Below are 12,143 nucleotides of genomic sequence, written 5' to 3' on the forward strand. Positions count from 1 at the left end.
TACCCTCTCGCGCTCTCTCTCTCTCGTACCCTCTCGCGCTCTCTCTCTCGTACCCTCTCGCGCTCTCTCTCTCGTACCCTCTCGCGCTCTCTCTCTCGTACCCTCTCGCGCTCTCTCTCTCTCGTACCCTCTCGCGCTCTCTCTCTCGTACCCTCTCTCGTACCCTCTCGCGCTCTCTCTCTCGTACCCTCTCGCGCTCTCTCTCTCGTACCCTCTCGCGCTCTCTCTCGTACCCTCTCGCGCTCTCTCTCTCGTACCCTCTCGCGCTCTCTCTCTCGTACGCTCTCGCGCTCTCTCGCTTTCTCTCTCTCGGGCCCTCTCGCGCTCTCTCTCTCTCGGGCCCGCTCTCTCTATCTCGGGCCCTCTCGCTTTCTCTATCTCGGGCCCTCTCGCTTTCTCTCGGGCCCTCTCGCTTTCTCTCGGGCCCTCTCGCTTTCTCTCGGGCCCTCTCGCTTTCTCTCGGGCCCTCTCGCTTTCTCTCTGACCCTCTCTCGCTCTCTCTCTGACCCTCTCTCTCGCTTTTCTCTGACCCTCTCTCGCTCTCTTTCTGACCCTCTCTCTCTCACTTTCTCTCTGACCCTCTCGCTTTCTCTCTGACCCTCTCTCGCTTTCTCTCTGACCCTCTCTCGCTTTCTCTCACACCCTCTCTCGCTTTCTCTCACACCCTCTCTCGCTTTCTCTCGAACCCTCTCTCACTCTCTCGGAACCCTCTCACACTGAAAGTTGCTGGATCGACTTACCGAGCCAACAAGGTGGAAAATCTGTCCCTAATTGCTCCTGTAAGTCTCTTTGCTAAATGACTACAGTGTGTGTGTGTGTGTAGGCACACCTGATAACTGCTGCATACTACTGATCCATGACCTGGTGCAGAGGAGGGACATTAGGAAATGGGAATTAAATACAAACTGTTAATAATAGTCTGTGGTCTGAATGTGTGACTCAAAAGCCTTCTGTCCCTTCCTTCTTTCTTCCAGGTCTCTCGTCCTCTCTGAGCAATCCTTCCATCCAGAACTCTCTCCAAAACTCCCAGCTGCACTCGTCCCTCAGCAATCCCTCCATCCACTCGTCCCTCCGTCTGACGTCCCTCTCCAACCCTCCGCCGGGAGCCATGAGCAGCTCACCTCGCCGCCGCCCGGCTCCCATCAGCCCCCTCACTCTGTCACCCGGCACCGAGCAACGGCGGGGGCTTTCCAAGCAGCTGTCTCCCACAATGTCCCCCTCACTGTCCCCCATCACACAGGTACACACAAAAACAGGGGAAAAAAAGAAACGCCCTCTCACTGTCAACTGCATTTATTTTCAGCAAACTTAACATGTGTAAATACTTGTATGAACATAACAAGATTCAACAACTGAGACATAAACTGAACAAGTTCCACAGACGTGACTAATATAAATGTAATAATGTGTCCCTGAACAAAGGGGGGTCAAAATCTAAAGTAACAGTCAGTATCTGGTGTGGCCACCAGCTGCATTAAGTCCTGCAGTGCATCTCCTCCTCATTGGACTGCACCAGATTTGCCAGTTCTTGCTGTGAGATGTTACCCAACTCTTCCACCAAGGCACCTGCAAGTTCCCAGACATTTCTGAGGGGAATGGCCCTCGCCCTCACCCTCCGATCCAACAGGTCCCAGACGTGTTCAATGGTTTGAGCTCCCGGCTCTTTACTGGCCATGGCCTGTCTTGCATGAAATCACGCACAGAACGAGCAGAATGGTTGGTGTCATTGTCATGCTGGAGGGTCAGGATGAGCCTGCAGGGAGGGTACCACATGAGGGAGGAGGATGTCTTCCCTGTAACGCACAGTGTTGAGATTGACTGCAATGACAACAAGCACAGTCCGATGATGCTGTGACACACCACCCCAGACCATGACGGACCCTCCACCTCCAAATTGATCCCACTCCAGAGTACAGGCCTCGGTGTAACGTTCATTCCCTCGACAATAAACGTGAATCTGACCATCACCCCTGGTGGGACCAAACCGCGACTCGTCAGTGAAGAGCACTTTTTGCCAGCCCTGTCTGGTCCAGCGACTGTGGGTTTGTGCCCATAGGCGTTGTTGTTGCCAGTGATGTCTGTTGAGGACCTGCCTTACAACAGGCCTACAAGCCCTCAGTCCAGCCTCTCTCAGCCTATTGCAGACAGTCTGAGCACTGATGGAGGGATTGTGTGTTCCTGGTGTAACTCGGGCAGTTGTTGCCATCCTGTACCTGTCCCGCAGGTGTGATGTTCGGATGTACTGATCCTGTGCGGGTGTTACACGTGGTCTGCCACTGCGAGGATGATCAGCTGTCCGGCCTGTCTCCCTGTAGCGCTGTCTTAGGCATCGCAATTTATTTCCCTGGCCACATCTGCAGTCTTCATGCCTCATTCCAGCATGCCTAAGGCACATTCACGCAAATGAGCAGGGACCCTGGGCATCTTTCTTTTGGTGTTTTTCGGAGTCAGTAGAAAGGCCTCTTTAGTGTCCTAAGTTTTCATTACTGTGACCTTAATTGCCTACTGTCTGTAAGCTGTTAGTGTCTTAATGACCGTTCCACAGGTGCATGTTCATTAATTGTTCATTGAACAAGCATGGGAAACAGTATTTAAACCCTTTACAATGAAAATCTGTGAAGTTATTTAGATTTTTACTAATTATCTTTGAAATACAGGGTCCTGAAAAAGGGACGTTTTTAGTCATACTTACCTTCGCAATACACACACACACACACACCTCACTACTTACTTAGCTCACTTTCCCCGGTTAGACAGGCAAGCCAGCAACCGGATGGTTGCCAGTTCGAATCCCGGGTCTGACTGAAAAAATCTGTCAGGAAGTGAACTTGCAACTGGAGGGTTGCTGGTATCAAATCCTGCCGCTGTGCCATTACTCAAGGCACTTAACCCCCCAAAACAACTGCTTCACGGGTGTCCAGTGTGGCAGCCCCCTGCTCAAACCACTCCAACCTGTATACTGTTGAAGTCAGAAGTTTACATATGCCAAATACATTTAAACTCAGTTTTTCACAATTCCTGACATTTTAATCCTAGTCTTAGGTCAGTTAGGATGACCACTTTATTTTAAGAATGTGAAATGTCAGAATAATAGTAGAGAATGATTTATTTCAGCTTTTATTTCTTTCATCACATTCCCAGTGGGTCAGACGTTTACATACACTCAATTAGTATTTGGTAGCATTGCCTTTAAATTGTTTATCTTGGGTCAAACATTTCGGGTAGCCTTCCACAAGCTTCCCACAATAAGTTGGGTGAATTTTCCTCCTGACAGAGCTGGTGTAACTGAGTCAGGTTTGTTGGCCTTGCTCTCACACGCCTTTTCAGTTCTGCCCACACATTTTCTATAGGATTGAGGTCAGGGCTTTGTGATGGTCACTCCAATACCTTGACTTTGTTGTCCTTAAGCCATTTTGCCACAACTTTGGAAGTATGCTTGGGGTCATTGTCCATTTGGAAGACCCATTTGCAACCAAGCTTTAACTTCCTGACTGATGTCTTGAGATGTTGCTTCAATATATCCACATCATTTTCCTCCTCATGATGCCATCTAGTTTGTGAAGTGCACCTGTCCCTCCTTCAGCAAAGCACCCCAACAACATGATGATGCCACCCCCGTGCTTCACGGTTGGAATGGTGTTCTTCGGCTTGCAAGCCTCCCACTTTTTCCTCCAAACATAACAATGGTCAATATGGCCAAACAGTTCTATTTTTGTTTCATCAGACCAGAGGACATTTCTTTAAAATGTAGGATCTTTGTCCCCATATGCAGTTGCAAACCGTCTGGCTTTTTTATGGCGGTTTTGGAGCAGTGACTTCTTCCTTGCTGACCAACCTTTCAAGTTATATTGATTTAGGACTCGTTTTACTGTGGATATAGATACTTTTGTACCTGTTTCCTCCAGCATCTTCACAAGGTCCTTTGCTGTTGTTCTGGGATAAATTTGCACTTTTCGCACCAAAGTACTTTTATCTCTAGGAGACAGAACGCATCTCCTTCCTGAGCCGTATGACGGCTGTGTGGTCCCATGGTGTTTATACTTGCGTACTATTGTTTGTACAGATGAACATGGTACCTTCAGGCGTTTGGAAATTACTTCCAAGGATGAACCAGACTTGTGGAGGTCTACAATTTTTTTGAGGCCTTGGTTTATTTCTTTTGATTTTCCCATGATGTCAAGCAAAGAGGCACAGAGTTTGAAGGTAGGCCTTGAAATACATCCACAGGCACACCTCCAATTGACTCAAATTATGTCAATTAACCTATCAGAAGCTTCTAAAGCCATGACATAATTTTCTGGAATTTTCTAAGCTGTTTAAAGGCACAATCATCTAAGTGTATGTACATTTCTGACCCACTGGAATTGTGATACAGTGAAATAATCTGTCTGTAAACAATTGTTGGAAAAATGACTTGTGTCATGCACAAAGTAGATGTCCTAACCGACTTGCCAAAAACTACAGTTTGTTAACAAGAAATTTGTGGAGTGGTTGAAAAATGAGTTTTAATGACTCCAACCTAAGTGTATGTAAACTTCAGACTTCAACTGTATGGAGGGTCTTTCGGAGGGGCTGGGTTAAAGCTCAAACTGCTGTCAGAGTTTGAGAGTTGCGTGCTAAACGGATTTCTTGCTGGCCAACAAGTAGCTGATATTAAGCTCGAACTGTGTGCATAACTGCATGCTATAAGATACACAAACTAGCAAACTAACAGCTTTGGGAAACAGTAAAAAAAAATATGTATATAATAAATAAAAATACAAATAGATTTAAGTTTAAATTTAGATGGATTTATTTACATTTAAGAAGTGTTTTATTTATTAGTACATTTTATAGACTGCAGATGACCTTTATCATGATGCTTTCAGTAGCCCAAGTGGACCATTGGCGTGGATGATTGACTAGCCCACATGGTGTCCAAATCCTCCCTGGTCCGTAGGCCAGTGAGAATGTCGAGCCCTTTCTTCCTGTAACCAGGAAAGACCCTTGAGGTTAGAAACCCCTTGTTAGGAGGGCAACCTGGCAGCTTCATGTAGACTGTGTTTTTGGGGAAAGTCCTCAGTGGTTTAAGGCTAACATGATACGCAGCCAAATACTAGTGCATATTTTGATTACTCTAATTACATCCCTCCGTTCTCCTTTTCTTACATCTGACATGACCCCTCTCTCCCTCCCTCCCACAATATCTCCCTCTAACCCTCCCTCCCACCCTCTAACCCTCCCTCCCACCATCTCTCCCTCTAACCCTCCCTCCGACCATCTCTCCCTCTAACCCTCCTCCCACCATCTCCCCACCCCCATCTCTCCCTCTAACCCTCCCTCCCACCATCTCTCCCTCTAACCCTCCCTCTCTCCCTCTAACCCTCCCTTCCACCATCTCTCCCTCTAACCCTCCCTCCCACCCTCTCTCCCTCTAACCCTCCCTCCCACCCTCTCTCCCTCTAACCCTCCCTCCCACCCTCTAACCCTCCCTTCCACCATCTCTCCCTCTAACCCTCCCTCCCACCATCTCTCCCTCTAACCCTCCCTCCCTCCCTCTAACCCTCCCTCCCACCCTCTCTCCCTCTAACCCTCCCTCCCACCCTCTCTCCCTCTAACCCTCCCTCCCACCCTCCTCCCTCTAACCCTCCCTCTTTCTTTTCGTCTTTTTTTCAGGGGGTTGCCTTGGACACCAGCAGCTTGCCAATGGAGCCTCCCCCTCCCTACCCTCTCTACCAACAGCTACACCAACAGTCCCAGCATTCAATGGGGCAACAACAACAACGCCAGCAACAACGTCATCATCAGCATCAACAGCAGCCAGTGTCCCCTCTGCAGAACATCTCTCTGGACTTCAACTCTGGTGTAAGTGTTTGTCTGTGTGTCTGGATATGTCTAGGTTCTAAAGCCAAATACATATCCAAAAACTGTCTAGAGAAATGTACTACAGCCTAGATTAGTTGAAAAATCATCCCTTTGAACAGTGTATCCATTTAGGGAAACACTTGTATATGCAGATAGTATCTCTGAGTCTTTGCCCCAATGTTGTATGTCTCATACACTTCTGTTGCTGGCCTAGTGTCTAATGTCAGAGACTGTTGGCGTGCTCTGATAAGGAGACGGGGATATTATTCTGCTTCAGTACCACTCCAGACACACACACACAGCCACTAGACTCAACCATTTCCTGGAACCCAAATGTTATTTGTCTAACTCTGTAGTCTGTGGTTGATAAACACCAAATTCGTGGAAGGAAGGAAGCAGACCCAAATTCTAAAGAACTAAAAACATCCTTGGTTGCATCACAAATGGAACCCTATTCCCTACACAGTGCACTACTTCTAACCAGAGCCTTATGGGTAGGGCTCAAAAGAAATGCACTAAATGGTAGCGCTGCTCTATTAGAGCGATTTGTAGGCAGTTAAATGTTACTAACTTGGTAAATCACTGCCTTAGACCTGGTAACTAAACTCTCAGAGCACTGTCCATTCTGTCGTCTCCTAATCCACCTCTTCTCTCTCTTCATCTGTCGTCTCCTAATCCATCTCTTCTCTCTCTTCATCTGCCTCCTCATAATCCATCTCTTCTCTCTCTTCATCTGTCTCCTCCTAATCCATCTCTTCTCTCTCTTCATCTGTCGTCTCCTAATCCATCTCTTCTCTGTCGTCTCCTAATCCATTTCTTCTCTCTCTTCATCTGTCTCCTCCTAATCCATCTCTTCTCTCTCTTCATCTGTCTCCTCCTAATCCATCTCTTCTCTCTCTTCATCTGTCTCCTCCTAATCCATCTCTTCTCTCTCTTCATCTGTCGTCTCCTAATCCATCTCTTCTCTCTCTCCATCTGTCGTCTCCTAATCCATCTCTTCTCTCTCTTCATCTGTCTCCTCCTAATCCATCTCTTCTCTCTCTTCATCTGTCGTCTCCTAATCCATCTCTTCTCTCTCTCCATCTGTCGTCTCCTAATCCATCTCTTCTCTCTCTTCATCTGTCTCCTCCTAATCCATCTCTTCTCTCTCTTCATCTGTCTCCTCCTAATCCATCTCTTCTCTCTCTTCATCTGTCTCCTCCTAATCCATCTCTTCTCTCTCTTCATCTGTCTCCTCCTAATCCATCTCTTCTCTCTCTCCATCTGTCGTCTCCTAATCCATCTCTTCTCTCTCTTCATCTGTCTCCTCCTAATCCATCTCTTCTCTCTCTTCATCTGTCTCCTCCTAATCCATCTCTTCTCTCTCTTCATCTGTCTCCTCCTAATCCATCTCTTCTCTCTCTTCATCTGTCTCCTCCTAATCCATCTCTTCTCTCTCCATCTGTCTCCTCCTAATCCATCTCTTCTCTCCATCTGTCTCCTCCTAATCCATCTCTTCTCTCCATCTGTCTCCTCCTAATCCATCTCTTCTCTCTCTTCATCTGTCTCCTCCTAATCCATCTCTTCTCTCTCTTCATCTGTCTCCTCCTAATCCATCTCTTCTCTCTCTTCATCTGTCTCCTCCTAATCCATCTCTTCTCTCTCCATCTGTCTCCTCCTAATCCATCTCTTCTCTCTCTTCATCTGTCTCCTCCTAATCCATCTCTTCTCTCTCTTCATCTGTCTCCTCCTAATCCATCTCTTCTCTCTCTTCATCTGTCTCCTCCTAATCCATCTCTTCTCTCTCTTCATCTGTCTCCTCCTAATCCATCTCTTCTCTCTCTTCATCTGTCTCCTCCTAATCCATCTCTTCTCTCTCTTCATCTGTCTCCTCCTAAACCATCTCTTCTCTCTCATCTGTCTCCTCCTAATCCATCTCTTCTCTCTCATCTGTCTCCTCCTAATCCATCTCTTCTCTCTCTTCATCTGTCTCCTCCTAAACCATCTCTTCTCTCTCCATCTGTCTCCTCCTAATCCATCTCTTCTCTCTCTTCATCTGTCTCCTCCTAATCCATCTCTTCTCTCTCTTCATCTGCCTCCTCCTAATCCATCTCTTCTCTGTCGTCTCCTAATCCATCTCTTCTCTCTCTTCATCTGTCTCCTCCTAATCCATCTCTTCTCTCTCTTCATCTGTCGTCTCCTAATACATCTCTTCTCTCTCTTCATCTGTCTCCTCCTAATCCATCTCTTCTCTCTCTTCATCTGTCTCCTCCTAAACCATCTCTTCTCTCTCATCTGTCTCCTCCTAATCCATCTCTTCTCTCTCATCTGTCTCCTCCTAATCCATCTCTTCTCTCTCTTCATCTGTCTCCTCCTAAACCATCTCTTCTCTCTCCATCTGTCTCCTCCTAATCCATCTCTTCTCTCTCTTCATCTGTCTCCTCCTAATCCATCTCTTCTCTCTCTTCATCTGCCTCCTCCTAATCCATCTCTTCTCTGTCGTCTCCTAATCCATCTCTTCTCTCTCTTCATCTGTCTCCTCCTAATCCATCTCTTCTCTCTCTTCATCTGTCTCCTCCTAATCCATCTCTTCTCTCTCTTCATCTGTCTCCTCCTAATCCATCTCTTCTCTCTCATCTGTCTCCTCCTAATCCATCTCTTCTCTCTCTTCATCTGTCTCCTCCTAATCCATCTCTTCTCTCTCTTCATCTGCCTCCTCCTAATCCATCTCTTCTCTGTCGTCTCCTAATCCATCTCTTCTCTCTCTTCATCTGTCTCCTCCTAATCCATCTCTTCTCTCTCTTCATCTGTCGTCTCCTAATCCATCTCTTCTCTCTCTTCATCTGCCTCCTCCTAATCCATCTCTTCTCTGTCGTCTCCTAATCCATCTCTTCTCTCTCTTCATCTGTCTCCTCCTAATCCATCTCTTCTCTCTCTTCATCTGCCTCCTCCTAATCCATCTCTTCTCTCTCTTCATCTGCCTCCTCCTAATCCATCTCTTCTCTCTTCATCTGTCTCCTCCTAATCCATCTCTTCTCTTCATCTGTCTCCTCCTAATCCATCTCTTCTCTGTCGTCTCCTAATCCATCTCTTCTCTCTCTTCATCTGTCTCCTCCTAATCCATCTCTTCTCTCTCTTCATCTGTCTCCTCCTAATCCATCTCTTCTCTCTCTTCATCTGTCTCCTCCTAATCCATCTCTTCTCTCTCTTCATCTGTCTCCTCCTAATCCATCTCTTCTCTCTCTTCATCTGTCGTCTCCTAATCCATCTCTTCTCTCTCTTCATCTGCCTCCTCCTAATCCATCTCTTCTCTGTCGTCTCCTAATCCATCTCTTCTCTCTCTTCATCTGTCTCCTCCTAATCCATCTCTTCTCTCTCTTCATCTGCCTCCTCCTAATCCATCTCTTCTCTCTCTTCATCTGCCTCCTCCTAATCCATCTCTTCTCTCTTCATCTGTCTCCTCCTAATCCATCTCTTCTCTTCATCTGTCTCCTCCTAATCCATCTCTTCTCTCCATCTGTCTCCTCCTAATCCATCTCTTCTCTCTCTTCATCTGCCTCCTCCTAATCCATCTCTCTCTTCATCTGTCTCCTCCTAATCCATCTCTTCTCTCTCTTCATCTGTCTCCTCCTAAACCATCTCTTCTCTCTCCATCTGTCTCCTCCTAATCCATCTCTTCTCTCTCTTCATCTGTCTCCTCCTAATCCAGCTCTTCTCTCTCTTCATCTGCCTCCTCCTAATCCATCTCTTCTCTGTCGTCTCCTAATCCATCTCTTCTCTCTCTTCATCTGTCTCCTCCTAATCCATCTCTTCTCTCTCTTCATCTGTCGTCTCCTAATCCATCTCTTCTCTCTCTTCATCTGCCTCCTCCTAATCCATCTCTTCTCTGTCGTCTCCTAATCCATCTCTTCTCTCTCTTCATCTGTCTCCTCCTAATCCATCTCTTCTCTCTCTTCATCTGCCTCCTCCTAATCCATCTCTTCTCTCTCTTCATCTGCCTCCTCCTAATCCATCTCTTCTCTCTTCATCTGTCTCCTCCTAATCCATCTCTTCTCTCCATCTGTCTCCTCCTAATCCATCTCTTCTCTCTCTTCATCTGCCTCCTCCTAATCCATCTCTCTCTTCCATCTGTCTCCTCCTAATCCATCTCTTCTCTCTCTTCATCTGCCTCCTCCTAATCCATCTCTTCTCTCCATCTGTCTCCTCCTAATCCATCTCTTCTCTCTCTTCATCTGTCGTCTCCTAATCCATCTCTTCTCTCTCTTCATCTGCCTCCTCCTAATCCATCTCTTCTCTGTCGTCTCCTAATCCATCTCTTCATCTGTCTCCTCCTAATCCATCTCTTCTCTCTCCCTCTTCTTCCCACAGCATAACAACATGGCGGCGTTCTTCAATGACCCGTTCATGGACCCACAGTTCTCCAGTCGCCAGGCCAAGGCACTGTCCTACCAGGTAAACCACCGGGGAGAAGTCTCTAGAGAAGGATCCTCCGGAAAGGACTTCATTCCCTCATTCACAGTTAGTATCTGAAGTTTTTTTTTTAGTTCAGTGATGGGTTTAGGCCTGCCAAAGTGAATTAAAGGGATAGTTTACTCAAAAATGGCACAAATCAGCACTGTTTTTGCACTGTTCAGAAAGTGCTTCTTCTTGAAAACTTGACTGCTGACAAGCACAATATTTTGGGACTGTATTAACAGTGGACTAATGAGCAAAATACTAAATGATTGTTTGAGAACTATCCCTTTTAAAATGTCTTAATTGATGGGTAGAAGTTTTAGGGGTGTAATTGTGGCAACCAGATATTTGTAGTTCTATGATATATCATGTGCTATGGAGTAGTGAACCAAGTCCGCTCAAGAGTATGCTTGGTTTGGTCATTGGTTGGTCATTTGGAATGGTTGTCGATCATTGGTTGGTCATTTGGAATGGTTGTTTGTCATTGATTGGTCATCTGTAATGGTTGTGTTTGACCTTTGCCCCCCCCCCATCACCACCATCTCTTTTCTCTCTCTCCCCTCCCATCCCTCCTCTCCCACCTCTATCTCTTCCTGCCTCCTCTTCAGTTGGACCAGTTCAGCATGTTGGAGAGTGCCATGAGCCAAATTGCAGGCGGTTCGTGTTTCGACCCGTCCTCGCCCTCTTCCTCGCCCCTATACTGTTCGCAGGCCGCCCTCATGGGCCTGGGTGGGAGCCACGGCAACTTGCAGGACCAGCTGCAGCAGATGAGACCCAACAACAACTACAACTGCAGTGGAGGGGTGCCCAATATCATACTGACTGGTAGGTGAAGGGGTGCCCAATATCATACTGACTGGTAGGTGGAGGGGTGCCCAGCATCATACCGACTGGTAGACCAGGGAGTGTGTGTGTGGCTGTGAGGAGTGGAAGTTTCAATGACTTGAGTCACTAACTTAATCCGTCTCTCCTTCTCTCCCCCACTTTCTCTTCCTCCTCTCTTTATCCTCTCTCTCCTGTCCGTTCCCCCTTTTTCTCCCTGTCGCCCCCCCCATCCCTCCATAGATGACTCCAACCCCAGTCATTCCAAGGACATCAGCAGTGCCATGTCGGCCGGCAACATGGCTGACTGTTTCGACTCGGAGGTGAGCTTCCCACTGGAGGATGAGCTGCGCATCGAGCCCTTGAGCCTGGATGGTCTGAACATGCTCAGTGACCCCGACATGGTGCTCTCTGACCCCTCGGTGGAGGACAGTTTCCGCAGCGACAGACTGTAATCGGGCACGCACACATACACACACAGACTGTATAGGCCAGGTAGCGTGGGTTAAGCTTGAATGATCCCCACCTCCCTCACACACTCATGGCATACATATGCAATTTTTTAAGGCATTTACACACACACACACACACACACACTATTACACAGGAATAGACTTGTGTACAATCACTGTTTACATGGGCTTCACATGTAAATGCCACACACACACACACGCTCATACCTACGTTGTGCATAGTCATTTGGAACGGATGGACGGATGTACCATTGATTGATATTCTTTTTTTCTTTTTTACCAACATTACATCAGCACTGAGCGTTACTATAACGTTCCTATAGTGTTCCTCCACCTATATACAGTTGAAGTCTGAAGTTTACATACACTTAGGTTGGAGTTATTAAAACTCGTTTTTCAACCACTCCACAAATTTCTTGTTAACAAACTCTAGTTTTGGCAAGTCGGTTAGGACATCTACTTTGTGCATGACACAAGTAATTTTCCCAACAATTGTTTACAGACAGATTATTTCACTTATAATTCACGGGATCACAATTCCATTGGGTCAGAAGTTTACATACACTAAGT

The 12,143-nt window shown here is 46.9% G+C and overlaps 1 protein-coding gene across 4 annotated transcripts in view; it reads left to right on the forward strand.

The window, feature by feature from the left end:
- Positions 1-11,821, forward strand: part of crtc3 (CREB regulated transcription coactivator 3) — a 76,500-nt gene extending 64,679 nt beyond the window's left edge. For 2 of the 4 annotated variants that reach the window (XM_031812960.1, XM_031812961.1), the window contains 5 exons: positions 975-1,240; positions 5,656-5,844; positions 10,192-10,275; positions 10,887-11,103; positions 11,344-11,821. In XM_031812960.1, the coding sequence (XP_031668820.1) occupies positions 975-1,240; positions 5,656-5,844; positions 10,192-10,275; positions 10,887-11,103; positions 11,344-11,555 (968 nt within the window). In that variant the 3' untranslated portion in view covers positions 11,556-11,821. Of the gene's footprint in view, positions 1-974; positions 1,241-5,655; positions 5,845-10,191; positions 10,342-10,886; positions 11,104-11,343 lie in introns of all 4 variants that reach the window. The other 2 variants (XM_031812958.1, XM_031812959.1) reach the window with 1 other exon arrangement.
- The last annotated feature ends 322 nt before the right edge of the window (positions 11,822-12,143 follow it).

This window comes from Oncorhynchus kisutch, unplaced genomic scaffold (genome assembly GCF_002021735.2).
Source record: "Oncorhynchus kisutch isolate 150728-3 unplaced genomic scaffold, Okis_V2 Okis03b-Okis08b_hom, whole genome shotgun sequence".
NCBI classification, from domain to species: Eukaryota; Metazoa; Chordata; class Actinopteri; order Salmoniformes; family Salmonidae; genus Oncorhynchus; species Oncorhynchus kisutch.